Raw genomic sequence first — 25,575 nt, 5'->3', positions numbered from 1 at the left:
CCCGCTGCCTAGGCCGGCCCCGGCCCCACACAGCGCCCCCTGCCGGCTGGCCGGGCGGCCTCCCGGGCGGCGGCGGCGGCGACGGAGGGAGCCTTGGGGAGGTGGCTCCTTCCTGGAGGGGGCGCCCACTCTCCTGAGATCGCTCTTGACCTGACCCGAATCCTTTTCTCTTTTTGCCTCTTAGCCCGGGAAGTGGCACCTCTCTATTCTACTCCAAGAGGATCCCCGTCGCTCGAGGCGCCCCAAGCTCCGAGTGGTCGTCACCTTGCACATTCCTAACCTTACCGAGACCCTGATCCCAGGGAACCTCAGACCCTTTTATCCAAGATATTTTTTCCTTTCATCCTACTCCAGGAGTTCCCCGTTTAAACTTCCTGAGTCTCTCTCACCCCTAACGCCTTGTCCCAGCACTCCTTATCCGAGGAGTTCCCTAGTCGCCACCTTCCGGGCCAACCCCTTTCCTCCAACTGCTTCCTCTGAAGGCCTCGCCATCGCCTCCTAAATACTTTGCGCTCCTTGAGACCCCGAATCTTCGCTGGGCAGGGACGCTCTCTTTTCCTTTGAGTGGCCTAGGGGAGAGGTAAGGAGTGGGGGGAATCACAGGGTGTAAGTATGCGTTTGGGGTCCAGCTTCTCCGCAATGCGGACCTCTTCTGTAAGTGTGAGGCAGAGCGCGGTTTTTGGGAGTCACGGTGGCCGAGTGGTTAAGGCGTTGGACTCGAAATCCAATGGGGTTTCCCCGCACAGGTTCGAATCCTGTTCGTGACGTGTGTTTTTTTCTGCCCACCACCCCCGCCCCACCCTTTCAGAAAGTGTAAAGGGAATCCCTTGTTTTCACATGTGCCTTTGCTACACTGCCATTTCTGCCTCGGAAAGAGAAGCCATAAGGTCTCACCCGATTTGGGATGGGGTGGAGTGGGAGGTGGGGGGGCGGTGAGGGTGATCGCGGAAGCTTAATTTATACACTACCGAATGGCCACTAAGATACAAGGCACTTTAAGAGTTCTGTAACTTCAGGTTTGCTAGCAGACCATTGGCATACATTGATTCATGCTTTTAGGAGGGACTAGCAAAGGGTTTGAAGAAAGGTTTTGTTTTGTTTAGGAATGTAAATGCCTGTTGTGCTGTAAAGAGTTGAAATTGAAGTTTCTAGGAAAAGAGTGCATCTCTGGATTTTATGACCAGAAGTCACATCTTGTTTGATTACAAATGTAGACCCAGGAAACAGGGCATTCTCTCGTTTGGATTTCCTCGAGGTGACCCTCAGGTACCACAGAGTGAGGGAGGGAGTAGCCTACTGAAACAAACACTGCAGATCTAGCTGGAGCTAGTGTGGGAAGATAACTGCCACTTTTTATTGAGTGCACATTGTGTGCCAGGTACTGTTCTAAATTATCCGTGTATTAACCAAGGTAGGGAATTAACCCCTTCTCTAAACTGTCATGCTGCTGTACTCACTTCATCCAGTTCTTCCTATCCCACAATTACTGATTGTGGGGAATATCTAGGACATTTGTGGAGGATGTTCTTTTTGTATTTCATTTCTTGCACAGCAGCATCTTCTCTAGGAAGGATCCTGAAAGGATGGGGGATTTCATGGTAACTCATAGAGCTTTCTACACATTTTTACTTTGGAGTTTCCTACCTTCATACCTTTCCTTATGCTGTTCTTTCCAGGATCACACTCATCACTGCCTCCTTCCCCACTACACGATCACTTTCCATCCTGGACATCCTTTTACCCCTTCCCTCTTTGAGGCTCTTGATTACCCCAGCTGGAACCTATCAGGCTCTCACCACCATCCACTACATTGCATGCAAGGCATCTCCTTTGACACGCCTCTGCAAAAATTAAAATAAAAACAAAGTATATTTGTTCTACCCCTTAAATGTCTTAATCTACTTTTCTCAGGGGTATGTGCAGGCTGGACCCACCACGTGCTGGAGCCTTCATTTGGAAATAGGAGTAATTGTGAGGACTACAGGAGTTAACACATGTAAAGCTGCACTAAAGCATGTGCACCGTTGTCAGAGACCTTAAAACCTTTCCATAGCTGCTTTTGGTGTTTCATGACCTGTCCTCTTTTCTCTCACCACTCTTCCATATTCTCTGCATTACATCTACTGGCATTCTTTTAGTTCCTGGTACAGTGTTTGTTCATGCTGTTTTCTGCCTGCAATAATCTTTCTCATTTTCACCTTCTTCTTAGTCTCTACTTATGTGTCAGTTCTCCTGGAAGTCTTCTCTAACCACCACATCCTACACCCTGATTTTATTATATGAAGTCTTTCTTCTGTAGAATATAAATTCTTGGCACATATAAGCTGCTCAGTAAAAAAGGAATTTTGTTGAGTAAATGGATGTTTTTATAGTAACATGTACATGTTTTAATCTTCACTCAGACTGGACTATAAGCTTCTTGGGAGTGAAGGCTATGCATTTTATTTGTATCTCCTCTACTAGGTCTTACACATAGATGTGATCAAATACGTACTGTAATAGAATCTACTTGGCTCAGTACTCAGCTTCCTACCATCCCATTTTGCACATGCCTTCAGATATCTGGAGAGCCAAGACCAGTATTAACCAGCAGAGGGCAACCAACAACTGTTGTCAAGGGAAAGTTCCAAGGTTTACAAAATGGACGATCTGGACTGAGAAGGAGAAACGGGCAGAGGTTGGTTGTACCTGGGCGATCCTACCTTTTGCTCTCAAATGCTTCCTTTGTAACTTTCAAAGATGAGAAACCAAGGCTTCAAACTTGCATGAACAGTAAATAATTTCAAATGTTTACCATCCCTACAGCCCACCCCAATTCTCCAATTCTTTCATCTTTTCCCTGTCCTATCTCTTTGTGTTGTATGATCAAATCCTCTCTCTTTGTGTTGTATGATCAGCACACCCCGTCATTCTTACATATTTATTACATTCTACTCACTGGTATTCTTTAGTTTCTGGTTCAGTATTTGGCTTTGCTCATCTACCTGCCCTTAAGTTACCTTCTCCATCTAGTCTTGCAATCCCACTCATTCCAACCTCCTAAGGAACTTTCCATAAATAACCTTCCTCAACATGTTCAAATTCTACTCCACTGGATCAGCCGTTCATTCAGAACAAAACTACACCTTCACTCAACACTTCCAAACCACAGTCTTCTACTTCCTTTTATTTTTTGAATAAAATGTATACCCTATGCCTCCAGCTCCATATTATCTTAATACTCTGTGGTAGAAACCTTTGCTGTTTGAAATCATTGATTTCTTAATTTGTTTCAGAGACACTGTACTCTTTTTTCTCTTGGAACACTGTTTCTCCATCTCATGTTTTTCTCCTTCTGTGGAATTCTACCAAAGCTTCATTCTTTTCCTTCCTCCAAGACAAAAACCCCAAGCCACCATTCCAGGCATGGCCTCTCAGTCAAACCACAGTCCTGTATCTCCAACTGTCTATATATCTGCATAGCTAACCTGTCACCTAAAACACAAACAAAACTTTTCTTCCTTTAAACTTTTTTCCATATTTCTACTTTTCTCAATTCCATCCAGTTTCTAACCTTAAGAATTGTCTGACATTTTTTCTCCAATGGTCTTGCAGTTTCACCATATTTAAATCTCTACAACACTACTTTCATTGTATTTATTCCCATCCAGGAACTTCAACGCTCCATCTCATCAAATGCATGCTCCTATTATCAATATACCCTGCCTAAATCACCCTTTTTTTTTAATCCTTGTTAAGATACCCCAATTTAATCAGGCTAGGCATTTCCCTGTAACAGCCTTGTTCCTTCTCTCTCGGGAAGCTCTTTTACCTTATAACCAACAACTAGCCAATGCCACTCTAATGATCAAAGCTACAAATTCTCGGATCATAATAAAAATTTATTTTATGTGACTAAAAAGCTAATGTAGGGGAATCTAACACACAAGAACTTAATATTATCCCCTTGCAAGTTGTTGACTTGTTCCAAATGTTTGGATCTCTGCAGTTTATCCAGTAAAGCAAAAATCATCAGAAGACTTGAGCTGAAATGATCTCAACTGACGCTTATTTCAGGAATGCTGTCATTGTACAAAACATTTCTGGAACTCCTTCACAGCTAGTTATGAGCCGCATTTAAATGATTCATTACTTCATAATTGCTTTTTTAAAAAGCTGACACATTAGCCAACTTTATCATTTAATCTATTTTCCAGATTTTGTTCTAGATTACTTGTGGAATTCCCCCAGGTCCCATTCTTAGCCTTCTTCCTGTTCTCTCCTTTATGTTTACATTAATTCCTAGAATTTCTTGATCACCTCTGGGCAGATAACTCCCAAATCCACATCTTTAACCTTAACTTCTTGGTAGTAAGCTCTAGATTCACATTTCCATTTACTAGCTAAACACTTCTATGTGGAGGTACTTCCAACCCAATGTTCCCCACATGAGCTCACTACTTCACCCCTGAAACCTGCTCAGCCTCTCCTCCCTATTCAGGTTAATGACACTGTCTTCTCATTCACACACACTAGAAACCTGTCTATCTGTGACTCATCTTTGGTAATGTGCCCCTTGTTAAGTGCAGTGGTTATGAGCTCAGGCTCTGGAATGACTTTCTGGGTTAAAAACCCAGTTCTAATTGCTGTGTGAATTATGTCCTTTGTCTCAGTTTTCCTACATAGAAAATGGAGAAGTGGAGATGATAATAGTGCATTCTGATAAAGTTAGGATGACTAGATAGTTAATACATAGAATAGTAAATGTTCAATCTGGCTGTTACCCCCTTTACTCACAGCCAATATCTGATCCTCTTCAGAACTCCGCTCCAATGATTCTTCTGAGAAGCGTTCCCTCCTGTGTCCTGTTAGGTAAGTAGTTGACCCCTTTCCTTCTTGTTGTACATTGTACTTAGTCCTTATCTATTAGTAACATACTATTCTGTATCCCCCATTATTTGTTCAAGTGCATCTACTAAGCTGCAAATTCCTTTAAAGACTTGTTTATTATTTGTGTATCTCAAATGCCTAGCTCATCTGGCATATGACAGGTGTGCTATAAATGTTGGCTGAGTGAATTTAATCAATTACTAAGGCCTATCAGTTTTTCTCCCTGTCTATTATCCTCCCTTCCTGCTCTACTTCTAACTCAAATTTTCTCTTGAATGAATTACTGCAAAGCTTACTAATGTCACCAATTTTCACTGTCTTCCCACTGCTACTAGAATCATGAGTTAGAAGTCACTTCTCAAAAACTTATCTAGAAAACTAAAGTACAAATTCCCTGTTAAGTATGGTTCCCGGATCGGATCCAGCGTTGGATAAAAAATAGCTCTACAAGTACTTTTCCTGGGACAATTGGAAATGTGAATATAGGTTTATATTAGATTAAGGACATATTATTAATTTTAAGTGCTTATAATTTTGGCAATGAATAAAATGTTCTAATTTTTCAAATCTATACACTGAAGTAAAAAATTAAACCAACTGACCCTCTGCATTTCCCTGCCCACTCTCCTGACCTTTCAAGTCTAGAATGAGTTGACAAACTTTCTATAAAGAATCAAATAGCAAATATTTTAGGCTCTCATAGCTCTGTCAACTACTCAACTTTGCTGTTGTAATCTAAAAGCAGCCATAGACAACACATAAAAATGGCTGTGTTCCAAAATAACTTTTCAAAAGTAGACAGCAGGATGCAAGCTGTAGTTTGCCGTAGAACAAATACTTCTGAAAAAGTCTTTCCTGGTACCCATCAGAATTAGTGGCTTTATCTGCCCCCTTGCTTACATATTGCTTGTAAATCCACTTACCACATTTATTATGTCTTATCATATACTCATCTCCATTATGGAGCCAGTCAGTCTTTGAAGGTAGGTGCCATTTTGTTACTCCTTCATCCCCACCCTAGTGAGTTCCTTATAAAACAATGACTGTTGTTTCTAAAAACCAAACCTACCCTAAAAAGAAGATTTGGTACTATTCATGACATTCAAAAGAATGAGCAGTAGGTTCTGAAAGTAATTTTGAATACAAAAAAAAAAAAAAAAAGCACTATTGGTATCACTAGAGTGTATATATTGCCCTTATGCTCTCTATTGTGATGTGTTCATCTTCATTTTAGAATCAGACCTTGTGGGTATGAACGTGTAGACGACTCAGGCGGCACAAGAATGCCCTTATACCTTTTAACCCTGCTAGACTATCTAGAATACTATTAGGTTTACCTTAGGTGCGTGATAAATGCTCAACATCAATTTAAAATATAGTTCTGGGAGGAAAGAATGTTTTCTTTTTTTCATGACTGGAAGAAGGTGGCAGCAAAAAAAGGGTTTATCCAGGTTTGATAACCACAGCAGGTAGTCGTTCCGGGTTCCTTTACTCTGGTTAACTTTCCTGGTTAAACTGAGACATTGGGGCGTAGAGGCTTCCCTGCCTGCAATGGAATCCTAGATTCCCAGGGAAAGGTGGGACAAGGGAGAAAGGTGTGTGCTTATCTTTTGTGGAAAGTGTCCCAAAAACCCAGGAGCACTTAGGCAAGACATGGAATTTGGGGCACAGGCACCCTGGAAGAACACAGTTCAGACCACTGGAGACAGAGTGTTGGCTGCTACAGAATAGAAAACAGGAAGGAAGAACTTAGGAGGGCACACAAGGCAAAGAAGATGTGACATGCCCATTACTTGCAGACAACCTCCTGAAATAGGTTATTTCCAAGACAAGAGTAGGTTACAAACCAAGGAAGAAGTAAGGAGATTTAAGGTGAGAAAAAGGCCAAAGCAGAAAAGAAACCTTCAAAAGAAGGGGAGTGATATTGAATTAAGAATTTAGAGAGTTGAGTGAAAGATTTATTAGTGCAGTCGATACCTTGGAACAGCACATATAACACAACCAGCAACCTGCAGAGACACTAGTGCAAAGGGTGGGGAAGCCTTAACTGAGCTTCCTGGCTCCATCTGAAGGTGATGATAGGAGGGTATGGGCCTTAGTAAGGCGGGCAGGGGCAATGGGAAACAGAAGAAATGCAGTAACCAGATTATAGCAGCGTTTTCAAATTCCTGAGCACAATGTCCTGGAGCTGGAACATATGACTGCTCCTTACTCCCTTCGAGCTGTATCCTTCCACTCCAATCCCAGTGGATCCATGACCCTACTACCCAGACCTACAGCAAGCTGGCCTGAAATAACACTCCAAAAAGAAGGGAAGCTGTTATATGGGCATCTCTCTTAAACCCCACTCCCACCTGCATATTAGAATATCCACAGCCACTACCCCTCCCCTTCTCTTAGTCTACCAATCACCTTAGAGAGCATGGGTGAGACAGAGCACAGCCTGTACTCAAAAGACAAAGACATAATTTCTATCCCACCTTGCTTAGTATAGCTTAGAACCCAGCTATATATCTCCAAGAAAATGGGATGGGGGATTTCTTCAAAATTAATAAAAGTGACCCTGGAAGGGTCAGGAACCTTGGGGGGTCAGTGACCCTGGAAGGGTCAGAAACTTCTCCAGAGGGCAGAGGCATCAATGTTGGACTGTCACAGCCATCACTGAAATAGAGGAAGCTCCTCATCTCAGATGGGGTTATGGAGGGTTAGGGCAGACATAAGTTCAGCCAAGGACTCCCTTGGCCTTTCCTATATTAAAGCCAAAGGTTGTGCTGAAAGGGAAAAATATAAAATAGACCCCACCCATCCCACCCTATCCAGAATCCCCACCATAGGAACAGCAAAAGAAAAGTTTTAAGTTTTGTTAATTTTTTTTCTTTTTCCTTTCTTTAAAAAAAAAGTAAATAAATTAAATTGCCAACAATGTGGCAGGGCTGGAAACATGGGGTAGCCATAACTAGGCCATTCTTAAAAAAAAAAAAAGTGGGAGGGAAGGAGTAAAATATAAACAAGTAACAATGGCCAAAGGAAATTATCAAAATTAGTTACAATCACAGGGCTGGAGAGGGGTCTATGGAACTATTAGGCCTGTGCCACAGAGGCAGTGCCTACCCAATTTCAGCAAAAGCCAGAGAGCTGCTTCTTGCTAAGCATATTCACCCCAACAGACTAACCCCCTACCCCCACTCCTGTCATTCCCTAATTAAGAGAAAGTGTAGGAAAGAGCTCATCTGGAAAATTTCAGCATCCCAACCTGCACACCTGCAGAACCAGCGGGAGCTTGCACCTGTAAGGTGGGCTAAACAAGGTATTGCTTGGCACAGAGGTCCAGTCTTCCCCTAGGGACCATCAGTGATGGCCAGTTACTGGCCTCATTATTTATCTCTAGGGCTTTGGTTCTACCCTGTTCCACTCTTAACAATTCTTTAAGATGTCTGTTCCCCAGAGCTGTTCTCTGAAAGATGTTTAGTCAACAGGCCTGCCTGCTCAGATTCCCTGGTTTTGGAGGAGAGAATGATTAAAGTCTCCTCACTCCATCCTGATCCTCTAGAGAAAATGAATATTTTGTGCTTTCTGAAAATATCTGGAACCAGGAACCCTAGGCAGGGAAATAGATATAGAGGTAGGGACTTTCCCAACCAGAGTGAAAATTTACAGACATCTTAGGGGAAGTAATTAGGCAAAAGGAAGGGATCTGGGTTTCCCACCTGAAAGGCTAAGCGAAGTGCCCCAGGGCCCTTCAGTGCCAGAAGAGGAGGGAGATGTGTGGCTCAAGTGTACGCCACAATATTAAGGACAGTGGAGAGGACTCAGGGCCCAGCTACTGGAGTGATGAGATTTTCTGATTTCCATCTCTTCCTGACAGCCCGCTGAGATCTATATCTCTTCCACGCCATGCGCAAATATCATGACAAGCCCCGGTTCCTGCACCATGTCATCACCCATATGCTGGTTTTCACAGGCCATCACGACAACAGCCTGCTTGCCAGGGATGCGCTTGGCCACGTAGTTCTCATAGTACCGCCGGTTCATCTGTCTTGTCTCTAGTGTAGCCAGACCCTGGGGCCAGCTCCGCTCGTGGGCATTTTCAATCAGCTCATTGACAATAGAGGCAGGACAGCCACTCTCCACCAGGGAGCGCTTGATTACAGCCTGGAGTACAGCATCTGGGGTCGAGATCATCCCTCCCCAACGGGTCACTCTTGCTGGCTGCAGAGAATTCACCCACCTGTGTGGAGGGGGTTGGAGGTGGTCATTCCAGCTCATCCCCTTTCTTTGCATGGCTTCTTCCCCTAATGGGAACAACCACCCGCTCTGTACTAAGCTTAACCCTATTCTTCCTTCCTTCCTTCCTTCCCCCTTCTCTCCCTCACTCCCTTCCATCACTGGCTCAGAAATTCCTACTCTTTCCCTAGGTGGTCCCATCTGAATTACATGTTACTCACCAGATTAAACTCCACGAGTGTAGGGTCCCTGTTAGTTTTCTTAAAAATCCCAATACTTAGCACATATAGTGCCTGGCACATACTAAGTACTCAACAAATACTTATTCAGTGAAGCCCTTGTTCCTCTAGACTGTGTCCCACAGTATATTTGCACTATATATATTTGTTCACCATCAACAGTTTCGCCTATGAAATGTGTAGGACTCCAGAACTGAAAGGGATCTTGGACTTCACTTGTTTACTTCACTGCATTTTTGCCTCATTTTTAGATCACTTTCCTGGATTTACACATTCTCTTCCTCTCTGGATTGTAAGCTACCTGAAGATAGGAATTGTATCTTCTATTTCTTTTTGGCCTTCCTAGCACTCCACTGCCTTTAATACAGGGCTTTGTACACGTGGGTACTCACCTAATTCTGGAGAAATTGCATCCTTGGGTAATTAAGCTTCCATTCCATTCACCCAAAAGAATAAGAGACCCTATACTGGAGCTAAAGGTTATCCTTGTCCCTTCTGCCCCTGTCCTTCATCCCAACATCTGAAAACTGGTGGCCCCAGCCCTCCTATTACCCTCCTTTTGCCACTCCCCTGCTCTTCCTCCTTTCAAGGCTCGGCGCCAGGACATGGAGTAACTCCATATCCTGAGTGACACTCACTCTAGGATCTCATTGTATTCAATTGTCTCCTCCAGGTTCTGAAGATTGGGGTTCACACTGCGGATTGCACGCATGTATGCCTTCAGCAGCTGGATGTCTCGCTTCTGTTGGAGGGAAAGAGAATCAGGGTGATGGTTAAGGCAGAAAGCAGATTAACAGACAAAAGTCTACCTGAGAATGAGGGCAACTGAGAGACTGGAGGAACAACCGACTGTAAGCTTCATGAAAACAGGGATGTGATTGTTTCATTTATAGCTGTATCTTCAGTGCTTAGCAAAGTACCTTCACAAACAAGACATTTGATAAATGTTTGGTGAATGAATAACATTGAGATGAAGAGAAGGGAGAAGAGCTCCAATCTGATTCTCTACTAAGCCACAGGAAGAGTATCCACTCAGTCAGGTGCACAGGCACAGATCTGCGGCTCTCATGGTGCTTATAACCTGCAGACATGCAGTTATTTGCATATTAGGGACATGTTTTTCTCCATGTTCTTTGGGCCCTACCTGCTCCGCCAGCTGGTGTTTGTGTTCAGCTGAGGTTTTCTCCAGCTCTGCGATGCGTGTCTGCTGCTGCTGTACCACTGAGCGCAGGTGCTTAATGCAGTTGTGGTTTGGCAGCTCATCTTTGGGCATCTCCAGGCTACCGCCCAGGGTGGGAAAAAAGAACAGGAGCATTCAATGGGACACGTGGGAATAGGCAGAAAAACTTGCTGAGAGGGTTTTCTCCTACCCCAAATTTCTAATATTCATTTCTAACTTCAGGTTTCTCCCTCTTGTTTATTCTCTTCATTTCCTCCTCCCTAGCTCCCCCCTCACCCTTTTGCTATCTACTTTCTCTAGGCTTCTTTCCTTCTCTAAGACAGTGTTTAATCTACCACATGGCTCTCCTTTCCTCCAACAGATTCTGTCTATGCACTCATTCCTGAGAAGCTCTAGATTCACAGCACTAGCTATCAGTATTTAATCAAATATTTCACACTCCAAAGAAGAAAAAAATAGGGCAAGAGGAAATATGAGAAGGCTGGAAATTAGAGCAGTCAGTCTTACAAAGAGAAAATAATACTGGATTGAAAGGGAAGAATAAAAGCAAATCAGTTTTTAGTGTTATCATGCAGATTGGTGAATTGCTGTCACCCTTCCCATATTGAAGAGCAAAAAGATCATAGTTGGAAAAGCAGCATGAAAGTGAGCTCTTGAGGCAGAAAGTCAGAGAGGGAGGCCAAGAACACTCCTTGCCTACATGCACAGGAGACCTGCTCAGCCAGCGAGCAGGGAATCCAGAGACGGATATAAATGGGAAGGCCCTCATCCATGTGGGGCGGAAGGGAAGGACTCTCACCCGCAGCCCTGTTCACAGGTCACAGGCCGTTTTGGGTTGTGCTCACAGTCGCTGAGGTGAGACATGAGGTTGTCAAGCCGGACAATAGCACTGCAGCCAAAAACAGCGTTGTCGCAGGCAATCTGCAGCTTTGACAACATGTTCCGCATGATCCGAGGTACTGGGCGCAGGTGGGCGACCGTCACAACGCTACGGTCCACCGGACATGTCTGCTGCTGAGAGAACCACTGGGTGATGCAGGCGTTGCAGAAAGCATGCTCACAATGAGGTGCCTAGAGGGAGAGCAGGGCAAAAGGGCACAAGAGAATTAGCAGGAGCTAAGAGCCTGGCTATGATAACTCGCAAAGCCAATCAAGCCTTTGGGCAGCTTCCAGGACTAGAGGTCCCTGGGGTCACAGCAAAATATAGCTGCACTATGAGCAAGGAATTGTGGGGGACAAGCTTCATGTGTGTCTCCTGTGCTCAAGAATCGAAATGGATTGTTACATAAGACAGACAAAAAGTTATATATCAATAAGATATAAATAATATTCCAGGTCAGTAGGAGAGATGGCATAAGGCAGTCGATTATTAACTGCCAACTGGATGGCAGACACAATAATTGCCAAAGAAATCCAGAGAAGGGTGAGATCATTCCAAGCTAGGTCAATCGGGGCAGATGTTTATGGAGAGGTCAGAATTCACTATGGGTCTTGAAGGATAAGGAGAAGGGAGCGGGGAAGAGATTTACTGGCAAAAGTTCAATGTAAGAAAACAAAACAAAACAAGAAAGCCCAGAACTCTTGGTGAGAGGTTAAGAGTCCTCTCTCTGTGGGCCCAAGTTCTTATTTTATAAGGGCTGCTTTGCCTTGAGTTCCAATGGCCAGGCCTGCCCACCAAAACAGGGTTGGTTTTTTGTAGAATCACATTTTTTTCAGTTTCATAAAAATTGTATTTCAGCCTACTTCCTTGATAACTGAGATAACCTCTAAAGTTAATCCCCAAAGAGAGGATTCCTTGGCCTCTAGCATGGAACAAACACAGTAGTAGGTACTTAATAAATACTGATGAATGAATGAAGTGCTTACTACATCCTAAAGTCTTTGCTAGGAGAGTAGGTCAAAAAAAGACAGTTTCTGCCCTCAAGATGCTCACAGACACCAAAGACTGAAACATAGAAGGCTTTGTAAAGAAGCTATTCCCATTATCACTAATCCAACTGTCAGTAGATTTTTATTTTTCACTCAAAGACGTTTGAGTCTTTCCAAAGTCTTATGAACCCTAAGTCCAAAAAATCTTTGTCTACTTTTCCTCATCTCCATAGCCGCTAACCCAGTTCAAGCAATCATCTCTCACCTATATTATTAAATATGTCTTCTAACTGGTTTCCTTACTTCTACCTTGCCCCTTTATAATCCATTCTACATTCTGCAGTGAGAGTGATCATTTAAAAATGCAGACTAGATCACATCACTACTCCCCTGTTTAAAACTTTACAATGGCTTCCCATTGATTTTTAAAATAAATCGAAATACCTACTCAGGATCTATAACATTCTGTTTGATCTGGCCCTATGCTTCTGCCCTCTCACCTTACACCAACCACCCATCACTGTGTTCAGGCCTTTTGGGCTTTCTTTCTGTTCTTGTCTATACCCGGCTCATTCCTGCCTCAGGACCTTCGCTTTTGCTGCTCCTCTTTGCCCAAAATGCTCTTCCTCTAAATCTGAGCATGAATGGTCCCATCTCATTCAGATCTCACTCAGTTCAACTGTCACCTCTTTTGTGACAATTCTATCTAGACTTGCTGCCCCTGTAGAAATAGATAGAAAGTATTACCTATCATGTAAGTATAAAAGGTTGGCAAATACATATAATACATACTCATACTTTCTTGTATCTGCCCACATATATACTGGAGAGATACGAAATAAACTAATAGTTATCTATGGGGGGATTAGGTGGACTGGGACAAGAATGGAAAAGTTCTCACTGTATATCTGATTATACTATTTTGATTTCTGAACCATGTGAATTTATTACCTATCCAAAAAACAAATAAATATGATGTGAGGAAATCAGCATCCACAGCAGGAGCCTTCTACCCTTGGAAATGTAGCTAGTAACCTGGCATCACTAGGTCTGCCTGGCCTGTTCTTCAGAAGGTAAACTCTGAGGGGTGGGGGACAGCTTCTGACAGTCAGTCGCCAAACACCACTGACCTCTCTACATGTGACTCATCTCAAATGATAGTGCCAGAAAACAGACAGGGTCCTGCCAAGATGGGGAGGGAAACGACACACCCCATGACCTCTTGACACTACCAGGACAGCTCCACATCCAGCCTATCTGCTTCTAATGGCAGTAGGCTGCGAAAGCCTAGACAGGGGAGAGATCTAGGTCTACAGGAATACAGGTGGATTTTCATTCCGCTCAGGCATCTATGCTCCTTTAAGTGGTTGAAACTGGAGAGTAAGAACGAACTCAAAGGATCAAGAGGAGTTGGAATGTAGTAAATTATATAAGCAGTGAGTGGAGGAAGGGCCAGAGACTTCATTGACTGCTGTCCTGGTTTGGAAAATGGGATTCTCTAGCTAGCCAGGAAATTGATATTTATAGAGTGCAGGCAATAAGGTCCATGAAGAGGATGTCCCAGGAATAAAATTGTTAAGAATTAATCTCACACATTATACTTGCCTATTAAACATGAGCTCCTCTGCCTGCCCCAGGAAGATACAACTGACTCTGGTCTGGTAAGGCTGGTAGAGAAATGACCTACTGAAGGTGGCAGTTTCACATCAAATGCAGAGTACATGGCTGCATCAAAAATTGGTTTTTCCAATAAATCACAGGAAAATAGGTCAGTACATACAGGTCCCCATTTCCTATTTGTTAAACAGTGGAAAGGCAGAAGAGGCCTGCAGGGAGACTGGCTGCTTACCTAAAATACTACTTAATCAAAATGCAGAGAGAACTCATCAGGAGAGTCCAGAAGTTTAATCATGGGTAGGAAGACAACCTAGGCAGAGCCCCTGCAGAGGAAAGGAAGTTCCCAAGCTACTGTCAAAAGACAGAAATAAACAGATGACCATTTTACAGTAGAAAAATCTCAGAGTGACCTCAGAAGAAAATCTGAAGCACTGGACTTCTGTGGCATCCACTTCTAGACAGACTCTGCAACACCCTATTCCTCTCGTAGTCACCACTGCTCCTCTATACCAAATCTCTATTGTATGTGTGGGTGGCGGGGAACACCGGGAGCCAGAACACAGTGATTTTCCCATTGGTCCCATGACCTATGAATATTTTCTACTAACTCCACTGCCATATTGCCCCAACAAACCTGCCATCAGACCAACTCACCTGGACTGGCTCCTCCAAGACTCCACTGCAAATAGGACAAATAAGATCTTCGTCAACATCCCCCTGGAAACGGGTTACATCATACCCCATGTCTCATCACTAAAACCCAGGTCCTGGAAGGAACAACATAGGAAAAAGAGGCCAGTTCAGATGAAGCCTACAAACATGTGCCAGCTTGAACTCATTGCCAAGATCCATGCATTCGTCCAACAATTACTTGTTGAGAGGCTACTATATGCCAGTCATTTGGGGGAAAAAAGCTGACCCAAGAAACTTAATTCTAATGGGAGAAGATATTTTATAAGCATATATTTAAAATATGAAGTGATAAATGCTTTGATAGAGTAAGCACAGGGCATTATGAAAGCAAGAGATGTAGATACCTAACCGAGGCTGAAAAGTGAGGGTGATTTTGAGAAGTTTTCTAGATGTCACCAATAGGACAAGCAAGAGTTACTAGGTGTTGGGGAGGAGGGCAAGTCAGCATTAGGGTTTCAGGCACATGAAATAGCATAGCCAAAGGCCCAGAAGTAAGAGAGCATGAGATGGGTTTCCAGAATTCTAAGTGGTTCAGAAAAAGCTGACCTGAAGAGTGCAAGGAAGGGAGCATCTAGATACAAAGCTGGAGAGGCAAGCAAGAGTCAGGCCCTGAGAAGTCTTATATAAGGAATTTGGACTTTATCCTGAAGGCTACAGGAAGCCACTGAAAGACTTAAATGGAATGACTGGATAAAAGTTCCCTTTTAAATCACTCTGTCAACAGGGGTGAGATTGGAGACAGGAAGAACATCTAGGCAGGAGAGAGATGGTAGGAATCTGAACTTAAGTGGTGGTAGCAGAGATAAAGAAGGAGGGAGGTTCATGAGAGCAAGGACTCAAAGAGCAGTGGGGCTGCCATGCCCCTTCTTTGGGTCACTGAACAGTGACTGAACCTGTTATGTGGATGGCCAACTGGTGGGCTAATTGGATCAAAGATGGGCATCTGATACAAGGGCTGCCAATCCACAAACTAGACATCAACTATGATGTCCTGGAAAAGATGAGCTGAGTCGATTAGATGGTTATCAGGAATTTACAATCAAATTATTGAATTTAAAAGGATGAGGGATGGGTAAGATGCAAAGAGGACTTGATAGGTCAAGTGCCAGGTAAAGTATAGCACTGGATTGAGTCAAAACTGACTGGATTCTCCCCAGTTCTACTCATTAGCTGTGTGACTTTGGGAAGGCTATGTAAACTTCCTAAGCCTAAGTGGTTTTTTATAAGGAGATAAAAGTGAGTATAAAAAATAATAGAAGTGACTTTCACAGAGTTGTCCTCAAAGAGATAATGCATATAAAACATTTAGCAAAGTGCCTACTGGCACACAGTAGGCACTCAACACATCATGGTAACCATTATTTATATATACATCTAATTTCTCCTACTTGATTTAAAAATTCTTTAAGAGCAGTCACATCTAGTATAGCACCAAGCACAGTTCCTTACAAATCAGTAAAATGTTTGGTATATTTAAATGTTCCTTTAACTGGGAGCTTCCCAGCAACTAGGGTATAGTGGACATCTACTATTTTACCAAACTTACTTTTCCACAGTTTTCCTTTAGTAATCATACCCTGGCTCCTAGCAGACATGTGACCCAACCCAAGACAGAGAGTGATACCTGGGACTTCTACTGGAGCTTTCAAGGGAAGCTCTTTCCCATGAGGCTGCATAGCTGGTTGGATGTACAACCCAACTGGTGGGCTAATTGGATCAAAGATGGGCACCTGATACAAGGGCTGCCAATCCACAGTGGTTGCGACCATCTCTACTATTAATGAAGACAGCCTGCTTATAGAGTAAAGCCAATAATGAAGAAAGTGAAGCTGAAAGACCAACTGTGGATGAGATCATTTGAGGTCCTGGATTCAGCCATGCCTAAAGCCATAATCAGCTTTCGAACATCTGTTACATGAACCAATAAATTCTCTATTATGTTTAGGCTGGTTTGAGCTGGGGTTCTGTCTCTCTCAACTGATAAAAATTCTGATTAATACACAAGCTAATGGATACAAGAAATCACAAGGCTCCCTTTGGAACTTATCTTTCTTTACCCATTTTAAATAGGAACAATGATACCCTGTGACACTGCTAAAATTACAATGACCTCCATCACCACCATTTCTCTATATACTTGTTACTCTATCTCTAAGGCCTTAAAGTTCAGGGCCTCGGGTTTACTAACAATCCCTCTGAAATTGTCACTGTCAACCACTCTGGCCTGGCTATTGGAAGTGAAAGCCAGACTGCAGTGGTTCAAAGTGAACAGGAGGTGGGACAGAGAGACAGGAACTAAAGATAATTAGTCAAAAGCTTGATTTCAAAGGAAGGGAAAGAGAAAGAACTATCTAGAGGAAGACAGGAGGTTAAGGAAGTGGGTTGTGTTGGGGGTGTTTTTCTTCATGATGAGAAAAGCTTGAGCATGTTTGATGTACTAAGAGGAAAGCACTGGTAAAGAGGGAAAGATAAACACAGGAGAGAATCTGGTCACCGAGGTAGCAGTAGGTAGGGAGGTGATCTGGAATTATGTTAAACAGGAAGAGGGACATCTCTAAATCAGGAAGGAAAGAAGAATGGTACAAAAAGAGGTCCAGATAGGTTTTTTAAAATTACACCAGGAAATAAATAAAAATAAAAATCATACCAGGAAACTTTAAAAAAACAAATGGTCACTTATTCGTTTACATGAACGATAGAGGTACAGTTAGATGGTTATGGTAATATAAGCCCATTTGATGGAATAATATATATATTTTAAATGATGTTTATGGAGAATATGCAATAACAAGATATAATAATAAGTAAAAAAGTAGGATACAAAATTGAATACAGGTATGTTTAAAAACTTATATTTATAAATAATCCATATATAAAAAGTGACCAGAATGAAATATCGAAAATATTAACAGTGGTTTATTTGGGTGTAGGACTAAGGATGTTTTTCTTCTATTTTTAATTACCAAATACTTTATTGAGTATATATTTTTAAAAATCATAATTCAACTTTAGTCTTCTACAAATATGGAAAATATTTTTTTTTTAATTTAGAAATGACTTGAGAATAAAAAATACAGGAATGCTTTTACTTTTGAAGTACAGGAATAAAAGATGATAATTTGATCACACCTGGAAGTTTTCCCTATTGACCTGGTTAAGACAGTCTTATTTTTGCCTTCAGAGTTAGAATGCACCATAAAGAGATCATCATCCAGTTTTACAAAATCCCGCGGTAGGAATCTTCTCAACAGTACCCAACAGTTAGTCATCCTGTGCTTAGATACTCCTCGGAAAGGTCAAGATAAGGTGCAAGAGCACAGATGAGAGCCCAGACTCACTTCTCTCATAGCATTCTAGAATGCCTATGTCCCTCTAAAACGGGGTACCCAGAGCTCCACATGTGGACTAATATGGACAGAATGGGACTATTAGCACCTTTCCTCTCTACTTCAATTAATGCAACCTAAGACTGGTTAGTTCTGTTCTAAATGACAGCTACTGCCACTCTCATAGTCCGAACAAACACACAGGGCTAAAAGGAAGGGGAAGGGGCAGGGGCAAGAGAAAAAGTCAAGAAGGAGAACTATCTCAGACAGCTTCTGCATGAAAGCAAAAAATCCCCAAATATCTATAATTCATCTGTTGAACTGCTAACCACAACACCTACCTTAATTAAGTAAACAATTGTAATTTGGTTTCTCTACAATAGCTATAAAATTAATCACAAGAAAAAAAATCATTGCTGCCTTTAAAATGTATCAGGTGTGAAAAGACTATTAAGAAATGCTGTTAAGAAAAAAAAAAAACAACTAAGGTATAGAATAGTATATATAAAGTATGCCACAACAAGTACAAAAAAACAATATGTATGTGTATATGCTTACATATACATGGAACTCTTCATAAGGACACAGAGGAAATTGCCAATAGTGGTTGCCGCTGAGGAGGGAGTAGCGAAGGAAAAAGAGATAGGAGAAAAATTTTAATTTCCTTAATTATCCCTTTGTGCCTTTTAAAAAGATTTTCCATGTGTGTGTATTCACTAATCCAATAAAGAAAGAAATCTGTAATTATCCTAAATTGTGAAAGAAAATATTAAGGTTAAAACAAAAAACATGTCCAAAATATTCACTTAATGTGAATAAATTATACGTCACATACTATAACAAGGTCTGGAAAAAATGTACTCTTGCAAGAAAAAATTGATCAAACTGAATCACAACAAAAAAACAGCAACTGTCCGCAAAAAGTATATACCTTTTGACCTAGCACTCCCACTTCCAGGAACTTAGCCTAAGGAAATAATTACACAAGGGCATAAAAACAATATACCAGGTTGTTTATCTAAGCATTGTTTATAACAACAACAATATCAGTAGTACCACAAATATGCAGTAGAATTCCTTACATTTATAAAATGGGACACCATATAGCATTAATATGACTTAGACATATTTCTTTATTAATAATTTGTTTAAATTATTTTAATGTATGTGTTATTTGCATAATAAATAAAATAACATTTATGCATGTTATATATGCTATAGTGCCATTTTTGTTAAAAAGTATATTTATATTTATGTATGTACACATTTATATTGGATAGCATCTAGAAGGATATGTATCAGAAAAGCTGTCTCTAAGTATATACTTTTAATACTTTTCACTCAGTTTTGCTTTATTGTTTTTTCTACTTTTTCTACAATAATCATATTTTACTTATACAATTAAATAATAATGAAGTCAACTTTTATTGAGCACTATTATACGCTAGGCACTATTCTAAGCATTTCTTGTATATTAACTCATCTAATTCTTACAACAATCTATGAATTACTCTATGAGGTGGAAACTGTCATTATCCATAATTTACAGATGAGTAAGAGATGCGCAGAAGTTAAAAAATTTGTCCAAAATCATGTAAGTAACAAGTGGTTCAGCCGGATTTAAACCGAGGCAGAGTGGCTTCAGAACCTAAGCTTTTAACCAATGTGGTTAAATGCCTCGCAAACTGAAAAACGCAAATTACAAAAAACATTATGTATAGTATGGTCTCATTTTTATAAAACAATTCAAAAAGTAATAAGTAATATATGTAGTGTACACATTTTCGAAATCTAGATACTATCATTATTCTTTTGATCTAGGTTATATATTTCTGCAAGATTTAATTTTAAAAAATCAGTTATCTTTAGAGCAAGGAGCAAAATTAAAAGATTATCCTTTATTCCCTGTTGCCATGGGCAATGTAGAAAACTGGCCTAGAGTTTGTACTATGCTTCGCTGCACTTTCATTTTAAATCAGTGCTAACAATAATGTCTTAAGGAGGAATACAAATTCTGAAAACTTAACTAATGGTGTCTCAGGATATTCCACTTCCCCAAAACAAACAGCAGAGAACTTGCCTCAGTTGGTGCAGAGATGGCCAGAGGATGTGTGAAGCCACCAGCCACGGTTAGGAGCTGCAAGCTGCAAGCTTCCCACCATAAAGTCGTGGTTTATAAAATTGCAGAGATGCTGGGCATTGTTCTTTCCAAATTAACCCCATCCCCAACCTTTATCTGCTTAGAGAGTGCCTGTTTTATCTACCCTCCTCAAAATGCATTCTTTCAGGGGTGCAGGCCTCAAGAATTATGGGGAAATTTAGATTTCTCATATGATTAGGTATTCTCTATTTGTCACCTATGAGAAACAAATGTTGAAATAGTTTTATACCTTGGAAGCCAGCTCCTTGCCCTACCTTGCCCTGCCGCCAGGCAGATAGTCGAACTGATAGGCTAGACTCCTTGACTATATCTCTACTCTCTGGGACTCCCAACATTATCATGGGGCTAACACAAGGGCAAGATATCATCCCAAGGGGGATGCCTCACAAGGATGCACAGCTCACTGCCCTGGGGCAGAAGCCTTAATAAAATTGAAACCACAGAGACCTCAAGAGTTACAGCCAGTGACTACAACCACCAGAAGCACAGTTTCCTTGATATTCTTCTTGAGCTATGCAATAGGAAATGGCCTTGGAAGGTTTTACTCACATTGGGGAGCTGAATTAAAGTAGCACTGAGGTGTCTCTTCAAGCTTAAAGGCATTCTGCCAGCCTCCCTGATCTGAACATCCTGAACTCAAACTGAAAGTGCATTCCCCACCTGCTAATCTGCAAGTCAGAACCAAACCAGGTTTTATGTTCCTTTCCTTCCTCACTGTTACATTGGGGTCTCTCTTTCTATTCCTGGTCAGCATTATTATAAAAATGCAAGGGCTTCATCGGACCCCTTCTTACACCCTTTTAACATACTGTTACAGTTGTTTTCTCTGGTCTAGCCCTAGAGAGGGCTAGGAATTCAAAACAGATTGTTCATAAAAGAACCCAGATATTTATCCTTTCTTATTTGGGGTTTTCTGAACCCATGCACAAATGTGCAAATCATGTACATTCACGTGCACTTCCACATACTCAAATAGAAACATTAGAGAAGCCACTCCAACTCATAATTTGTATTTTAGGGTAACTGGACATGCTGTCACCAATTCTTGGCAAAAGCATAAAGTCTGTAAAAGCCAGGTATATGTGCTATAGTCTCCCTTCTAATTCTTCTCTCTGCCCTGAATACAACAGATGTGCAGAGGGCTTAGGAATTTCCAGCCTCAATTACTTCAAACCACCAGACACAAAGGGAAAAGGCCCCATAACTCGCCCAAGTATAAGGAAACAGGTGACTCTTAGGAACTTCAATCTAGTGAAGAAATTAGCTGGTGAAGGGTCTTACAGTTATCCCTAAAACATTTCATCATCTCCCTGCCTCACAATGAAGGAATAGGTCTGGAGAAAAAGAAAACTGAGTCAAAAATCCAGAAACCTGAGTTCCAGTTCTAGCTCCATTACTGACCAAATGTGTGACCTTAGGCAAGTTACTTAACCTCTCTGGACCTCAATTCCCTTAGTCCACATGAAATGAAGCATCCTGGAATACTTAACCTCTATGGTGCTCTACAAGTCCCATGATTCTAAGATTCAGCATATAAAACTATGTTATAAAAGGTGTTCTGGCTTTAACACAGTCTTTGCTCTCCGTAGGCAACTCTCTTGATTTTTTAAGTGAAAGAAAGTTGTCTTTTTTATTTAAGCAGTAGAATCCTTAGACTGAAGTCACATCTCCTCTTGGAGAACTGAGTTCTTAAGAACTCAGTTTCCTCACCTGTGAGATGAGGGGGTGGGCTACCTTGCCTCTAAGGTTCTGTTCAATTCCAGAATGCTGTGATCCATACTGGATTTATTACAAGGGATTATAAAATTAGGCTTCCTTAGTACTTTTTAATGAATTCACTTTCCAAAGGATCCAGAGGGTATAAAATTCTTCAAGAATTCATCTAACACCTAAAAGGAAGCCTACCAGGCCTCAAAGGCGAGCAAGGACCTACCACTTGGTCACCAGCACCAAGCACTATTTGTGTGATTACCTTAAATCTCATCTTCATCCTATATACCCAGCCCCTTTGCCAGGAGAAACATGTAAAAGAAACAGAAAACACAATCCTTGTCCTCAAACTAAGGTGTAGGCTTGAGCCCAATGAGTGAGTATACAGCATATAAAACACATAAAAAGACATAAAATTTACTAAGCAATATACCAAGTAAAAGTTAGTAACTAATGTAAAACATAAATATGTGAAGAACAGATTGATGTGGGTTAATCATGGAAAGCTTTCTGCAGAAAAGAGTTTTAAGAATTAAGTTTTTAAGAGCAGAAGGAACCCAGATTGGCAGAGAAGAGGGTTGAAGGCTGAAGTGGGATTCCAAATCAAGGCTCTTTACCTTCCAAGTGTTGGGGGGCAGGTTCCCTGTTCACAAGGCTCCAACCCCCTGATGCTTCCAACCAGTGCCACTCAGGAGACGCTCCCAGTAACCCATCCTGTTGGCTATTCTTCAACTGAGTCTTCCTTCCTAGTGACAAACTCCATCGCCAAGGGGATGAATGTGATGTCACAATCAGGAGCACTCTATTAATAGGAACAAGGAAGAAAAAGGTGAGTCAAGGGAACTACCTCCACTTGGCAGTGAGACTGGACAGACTCGGATCTGGCAGTTGGTTAGGGAAGATTAGACAATTACATTAATGACTACAGGTTTCTGTGCTAAGCATACGAGACTCCCCTCTACGGACCGAGATCACTAGCCAGGGAATTACACGCATGGTCTAGGCCAGGGGTCCCCAACCCCCGGGCTGTGGACCAGTATTGGTCCATGTGACCTGTTAGGAACTGGGCTGCACAGGAGGTGAGCTGTGGGCAAGTGAGCAAAGCTTCATCTGTATTTGCAGCTGCTCCCCAGCGCTAGCATCACCACTTCAGCTCCACCTCAGATCATCAGGCATTAGATTCTCATAGGAGCACCGGTCTCTGGTGCCAAAAAGATTGGGGACTGCTGGTAGGAGATTCAAATATAGCTGAAAGGGGGAGAGAAAGGGACATGAAGAAAGGTAGAGACAGGGAGCTGTTCGAAGTAGACAAAGATTAGTTATTCTGTATATACAACTACCAGTAATGTCAATGATTCTAAAACTGTGGTTATAAAATGCCTAGATCCATGATACCGTACGTGCACAATATGATGCTTTCATGTTTCCAAAGTGCTTTTGCATAAATTATTTCATGTAAAAAGAAATTCTGGTCCTACAATTGGAAAATACTATTTCATGAGAATGTTGGTACAGGTGCAATTCAACTTCCTAAGTGAAGAAACATTCCTGAGGGGATCAGGTTTTTAAAAAAAAATTAAGAGGCAATGAATCAGAAAATTGTTCCAGAATGGGCACCTGGGAAGACTGGATGTAGGCTGACCAGACTCTCATAATTAAAAGGATGGAACCAAGTAGAGGGAGACAAGACTTCGTATACTATGCAGAAGAGCAACCATTCAAATTCCTTTCCTCACCATTACATGTCTATCAATAGATTAAGGGCTGTGTTAGGAAGGAATAGGATGATGATTTTTATACATAAAACGGACCGTTTCATCTTCTGAGTATGGTGTACACATACTCATTAGTTTCCTATGCTTATCGGCCACAATACATTTAGTGTGACATTTCTGAACTAATCAGAGATAAAGGTGCAATGTTAGAAATACTTTCTCTTCCCTGTGGTGGTGGGGGGGCAGGGGTAAGCTGATATGTTTCTCCCCCATCTATAATACAGAGGAGAGTATAATATTTCCTCCATTTTGACAATACCCTATTTCCCAACAGCGTGGCATATGCCCCCATACTCAAAAAAATGCTACCAGGAACCAGTGCTATTGCTCTGCTCTGTCTTCTTCCAGTAACAATTTCCAGACTCAGAAAGCAAATAGCTGCTCATGCTGGGAAAATCAATCCTACCTCAATGATCCCTTGGCCAGAACAAAACAGGATTTTTCAACTGAGAGGACCAGGAGTCAGGAGACTTGGGTTCTGGTCCCAGCTTTGCCAAGTGTATGACTTTTAGCAAGACATGTAGTTTCTCATTTCTTCACCTGTCAAGTAAGGAGAATGACACTTGCCTTATCTACCTTATATACTGTCCTGAAAAGTCAAATGACGTAAGAAATGTGAAAGCATACTGAATACTGTGATTCTCAGGTAAGGTATTTGTAGTGATAGAAAACAAAATAAATTTAGAGTACTGAGGGCCAGTGAGGAAATGCTTGAAAGAACGTTGTTCCTTCTTTTCAATTACTGGGAACTAGGCCCAGCCACAAAGTCAGCTGGACAGACTGGGTAGTAACATTATTGCATCACTCAGACTCCCTACCACTAGTCTACCCCATTCTTCTTTGGGGGAAAACTTCAGCCAGCAATGTCAGACTCTAAAACCACCTGTATAGGAAGGGATTAGACTGTCACTATCACAGCCCAGTTCCCAAGAACAGTGAGTGGCTCAGTGGTCTCATTAACAGCCACTTTGCTATTAGGAGTGAAGTCGGTTTCTGAAGGGAGAAGATGTCAGACCCTCGGGAAAAACACCCTTACCCCTCTTAGCTTTCCGTTCCTTCTTCAGCCCCCACTCCTCCTACTCCTCAATTTCCCCCACCTCTGGGGTTGGGAAAAGCTTTCTAGTGTGTGAACCCTGCAAAGTGGGCTTGGCCGCAAATCCAGGGCAGGGATGTAAGGAATGTGAGATTCCTTCATGGAGGGGTGGGAGGGGGAGAAGGGGGAAGGAATGGAAGAGCAAGACAAGGCTGCCAAAGACAAGGCATGGAATAGGAGCCAAGCTATGGCGATTGGAGGCGGAGGGTTCAGGTTCACCGCCGCCCCTGCAGAGGATGGTCCTCAGAATGTTCCCTTCTTCTCCTCCCACCCCGTCAATCATTGCCCATTTAAACACCACGTTGTCCCCCCCATGTCCCCTCCTCTCCGTCCTCCAGACAAGCCAGGCCCCCTCCAGCATTTTTTAAGGCTTCCCTACTTCAGTGGACCGCCCCAATAACCCACCCTCCAGCGCCCCTTTCTCACCTCCCAAGTCCTCCTTATTGCTGCTCCCTTCCTCCATTTTTCATCTTTACTTCCATCCTTAATCTTGACCTCCAAAATCTCGAACCCCCGCCCCAATCCCCTTGGGGCATCGCCTCCTCCCTCCCCACACCCTCTTTTTGGTGGGAGCCCGCGCAGGCGCAGTACGCACCGCCCTGGAAGCGGTCTGAACTCTCCGTACACCAGCGCGGCTGGAGCTGAAGCCGCAGCGGCCACGGAACAGTCCCGGTGCCGTGTCCCAGCCTTTCCTGGGAGGGGAAAGGGAAGGAAAGGAGAGGGAGGAAGATTCCGACCACTCGTCGCCGTGTTAGACAGCCCTTTGCCCCGCCCACTGCTGCTACGCAACCCGGCGGAAGCTCGTCACTAAGCCCCGCC

At 42.3% G+C, this 25,575-nt stretch overlaps 1 protein-coding gene, 1 long non-coding RNA gene and 1 other non-coding gene across 11 annotated transcripts; 2 read left to right on the top strand and 1 right to left on the bottom strand.

Annotated features, from left to right (window-relative positions):
• The first annotated feature begins 52 nt into the window (after positions 1-52).
• LOC105302584 lies at positions 53-16,383 on the top strand. 5 transcript variants are annotated; one of them, XR_002776361.1, is made up of 5 exons: positions 56-580; positions 2,464-2,677; positions 4,800-4,851; positions 10,006-10,183; positions 16,259-16,383. It is a non-coding gene; the product is annotated as an uncharacterized LOC105302584 (long non-coding RNA). The 5 variants fall into 5 exon arrangements; XR_002776360.1 differs by having other exon boundaries at positions 57-580; positions 16,248-16,383; XR_896832.2 differs by lacking the exon at positions 16,259-16,383 and having other exon boundaries at positions 53-580; positions 4,779-4,851; positions 10,006-10,307.
• TRNAS-CGA lies at positions 686-767 on the top strand. The gene has a single exon. It is a non-coding gene; the product is annotated as a tRNA-Ser (tRNA).
• On the bottom strand, positions 7,721-25,540 carry RNF41 (ring finger protein 41). Of its 5 annotated transcripts, none has more exons than XM_011375684.2 (8): positions 25,352-25,536; positions 24,070-24,203; positions 22,506-22,690; positions 14,653-14,765; positions 11,312-11,583; positions 10,477-10,612; positions 9,971-10,074; positions 7,721-9,097 (listed from the first exon to the last, which is right to left on the bottom strand). In XM_011375684.2, the coding sequence occupies exons 4-8, from the start codon at positions 14,740-14,742 to the stop codon at positions 8,746-8,748; spliced, it is 954 nt and encodes a 317-aa protein (XP_011373986.1). In that variant the 5' UTR covers positions 14,743-14,765; positions 22,506-22,690; positions 24,070-24,203; positions 25,352-25,536; the 3' UTR covers positions 7,721-8,745. The 5 variants fall into 5 exon arrangements, with proteins under 5 accessions (XP_011373986.1, XP_011373987.1, XP_011373984.1 ...); XM_011375685.2 differs by lacking the exon at positions 25,352-25,536 and adding an exon at positions 25,183-25,331; XM_011375682.2 differs by lacking the exon at positions 24,070-24,203 and having other exon boundaries at positions 25,352-25,540.
• Between the last annotated feature and the right edge of the window lie 35 nt (positions 25,541-25,575).

This window comes from Pteropus vampyrus, unplaced genomic scaffold (genome assembly GCF_000151845.1).
Source record: "Pteropus vampyrus isolate Shadow unplaced genomic scaffold, Pvam_2.0 Scaffold276, whole genome shotgun sequence".
In the NCBI taxonomy this organism is placed as follows: Eukaryota; Metazoa; Chordata; class Mammalia; order Chiroptera; family Pteropodidae; genus Pteropus; species Pteropus vampyrus.
Note: the sequence above shows the minus strand (reverse complement) of the source record. Positions and strands in the feature narration are given on the sequence as shown.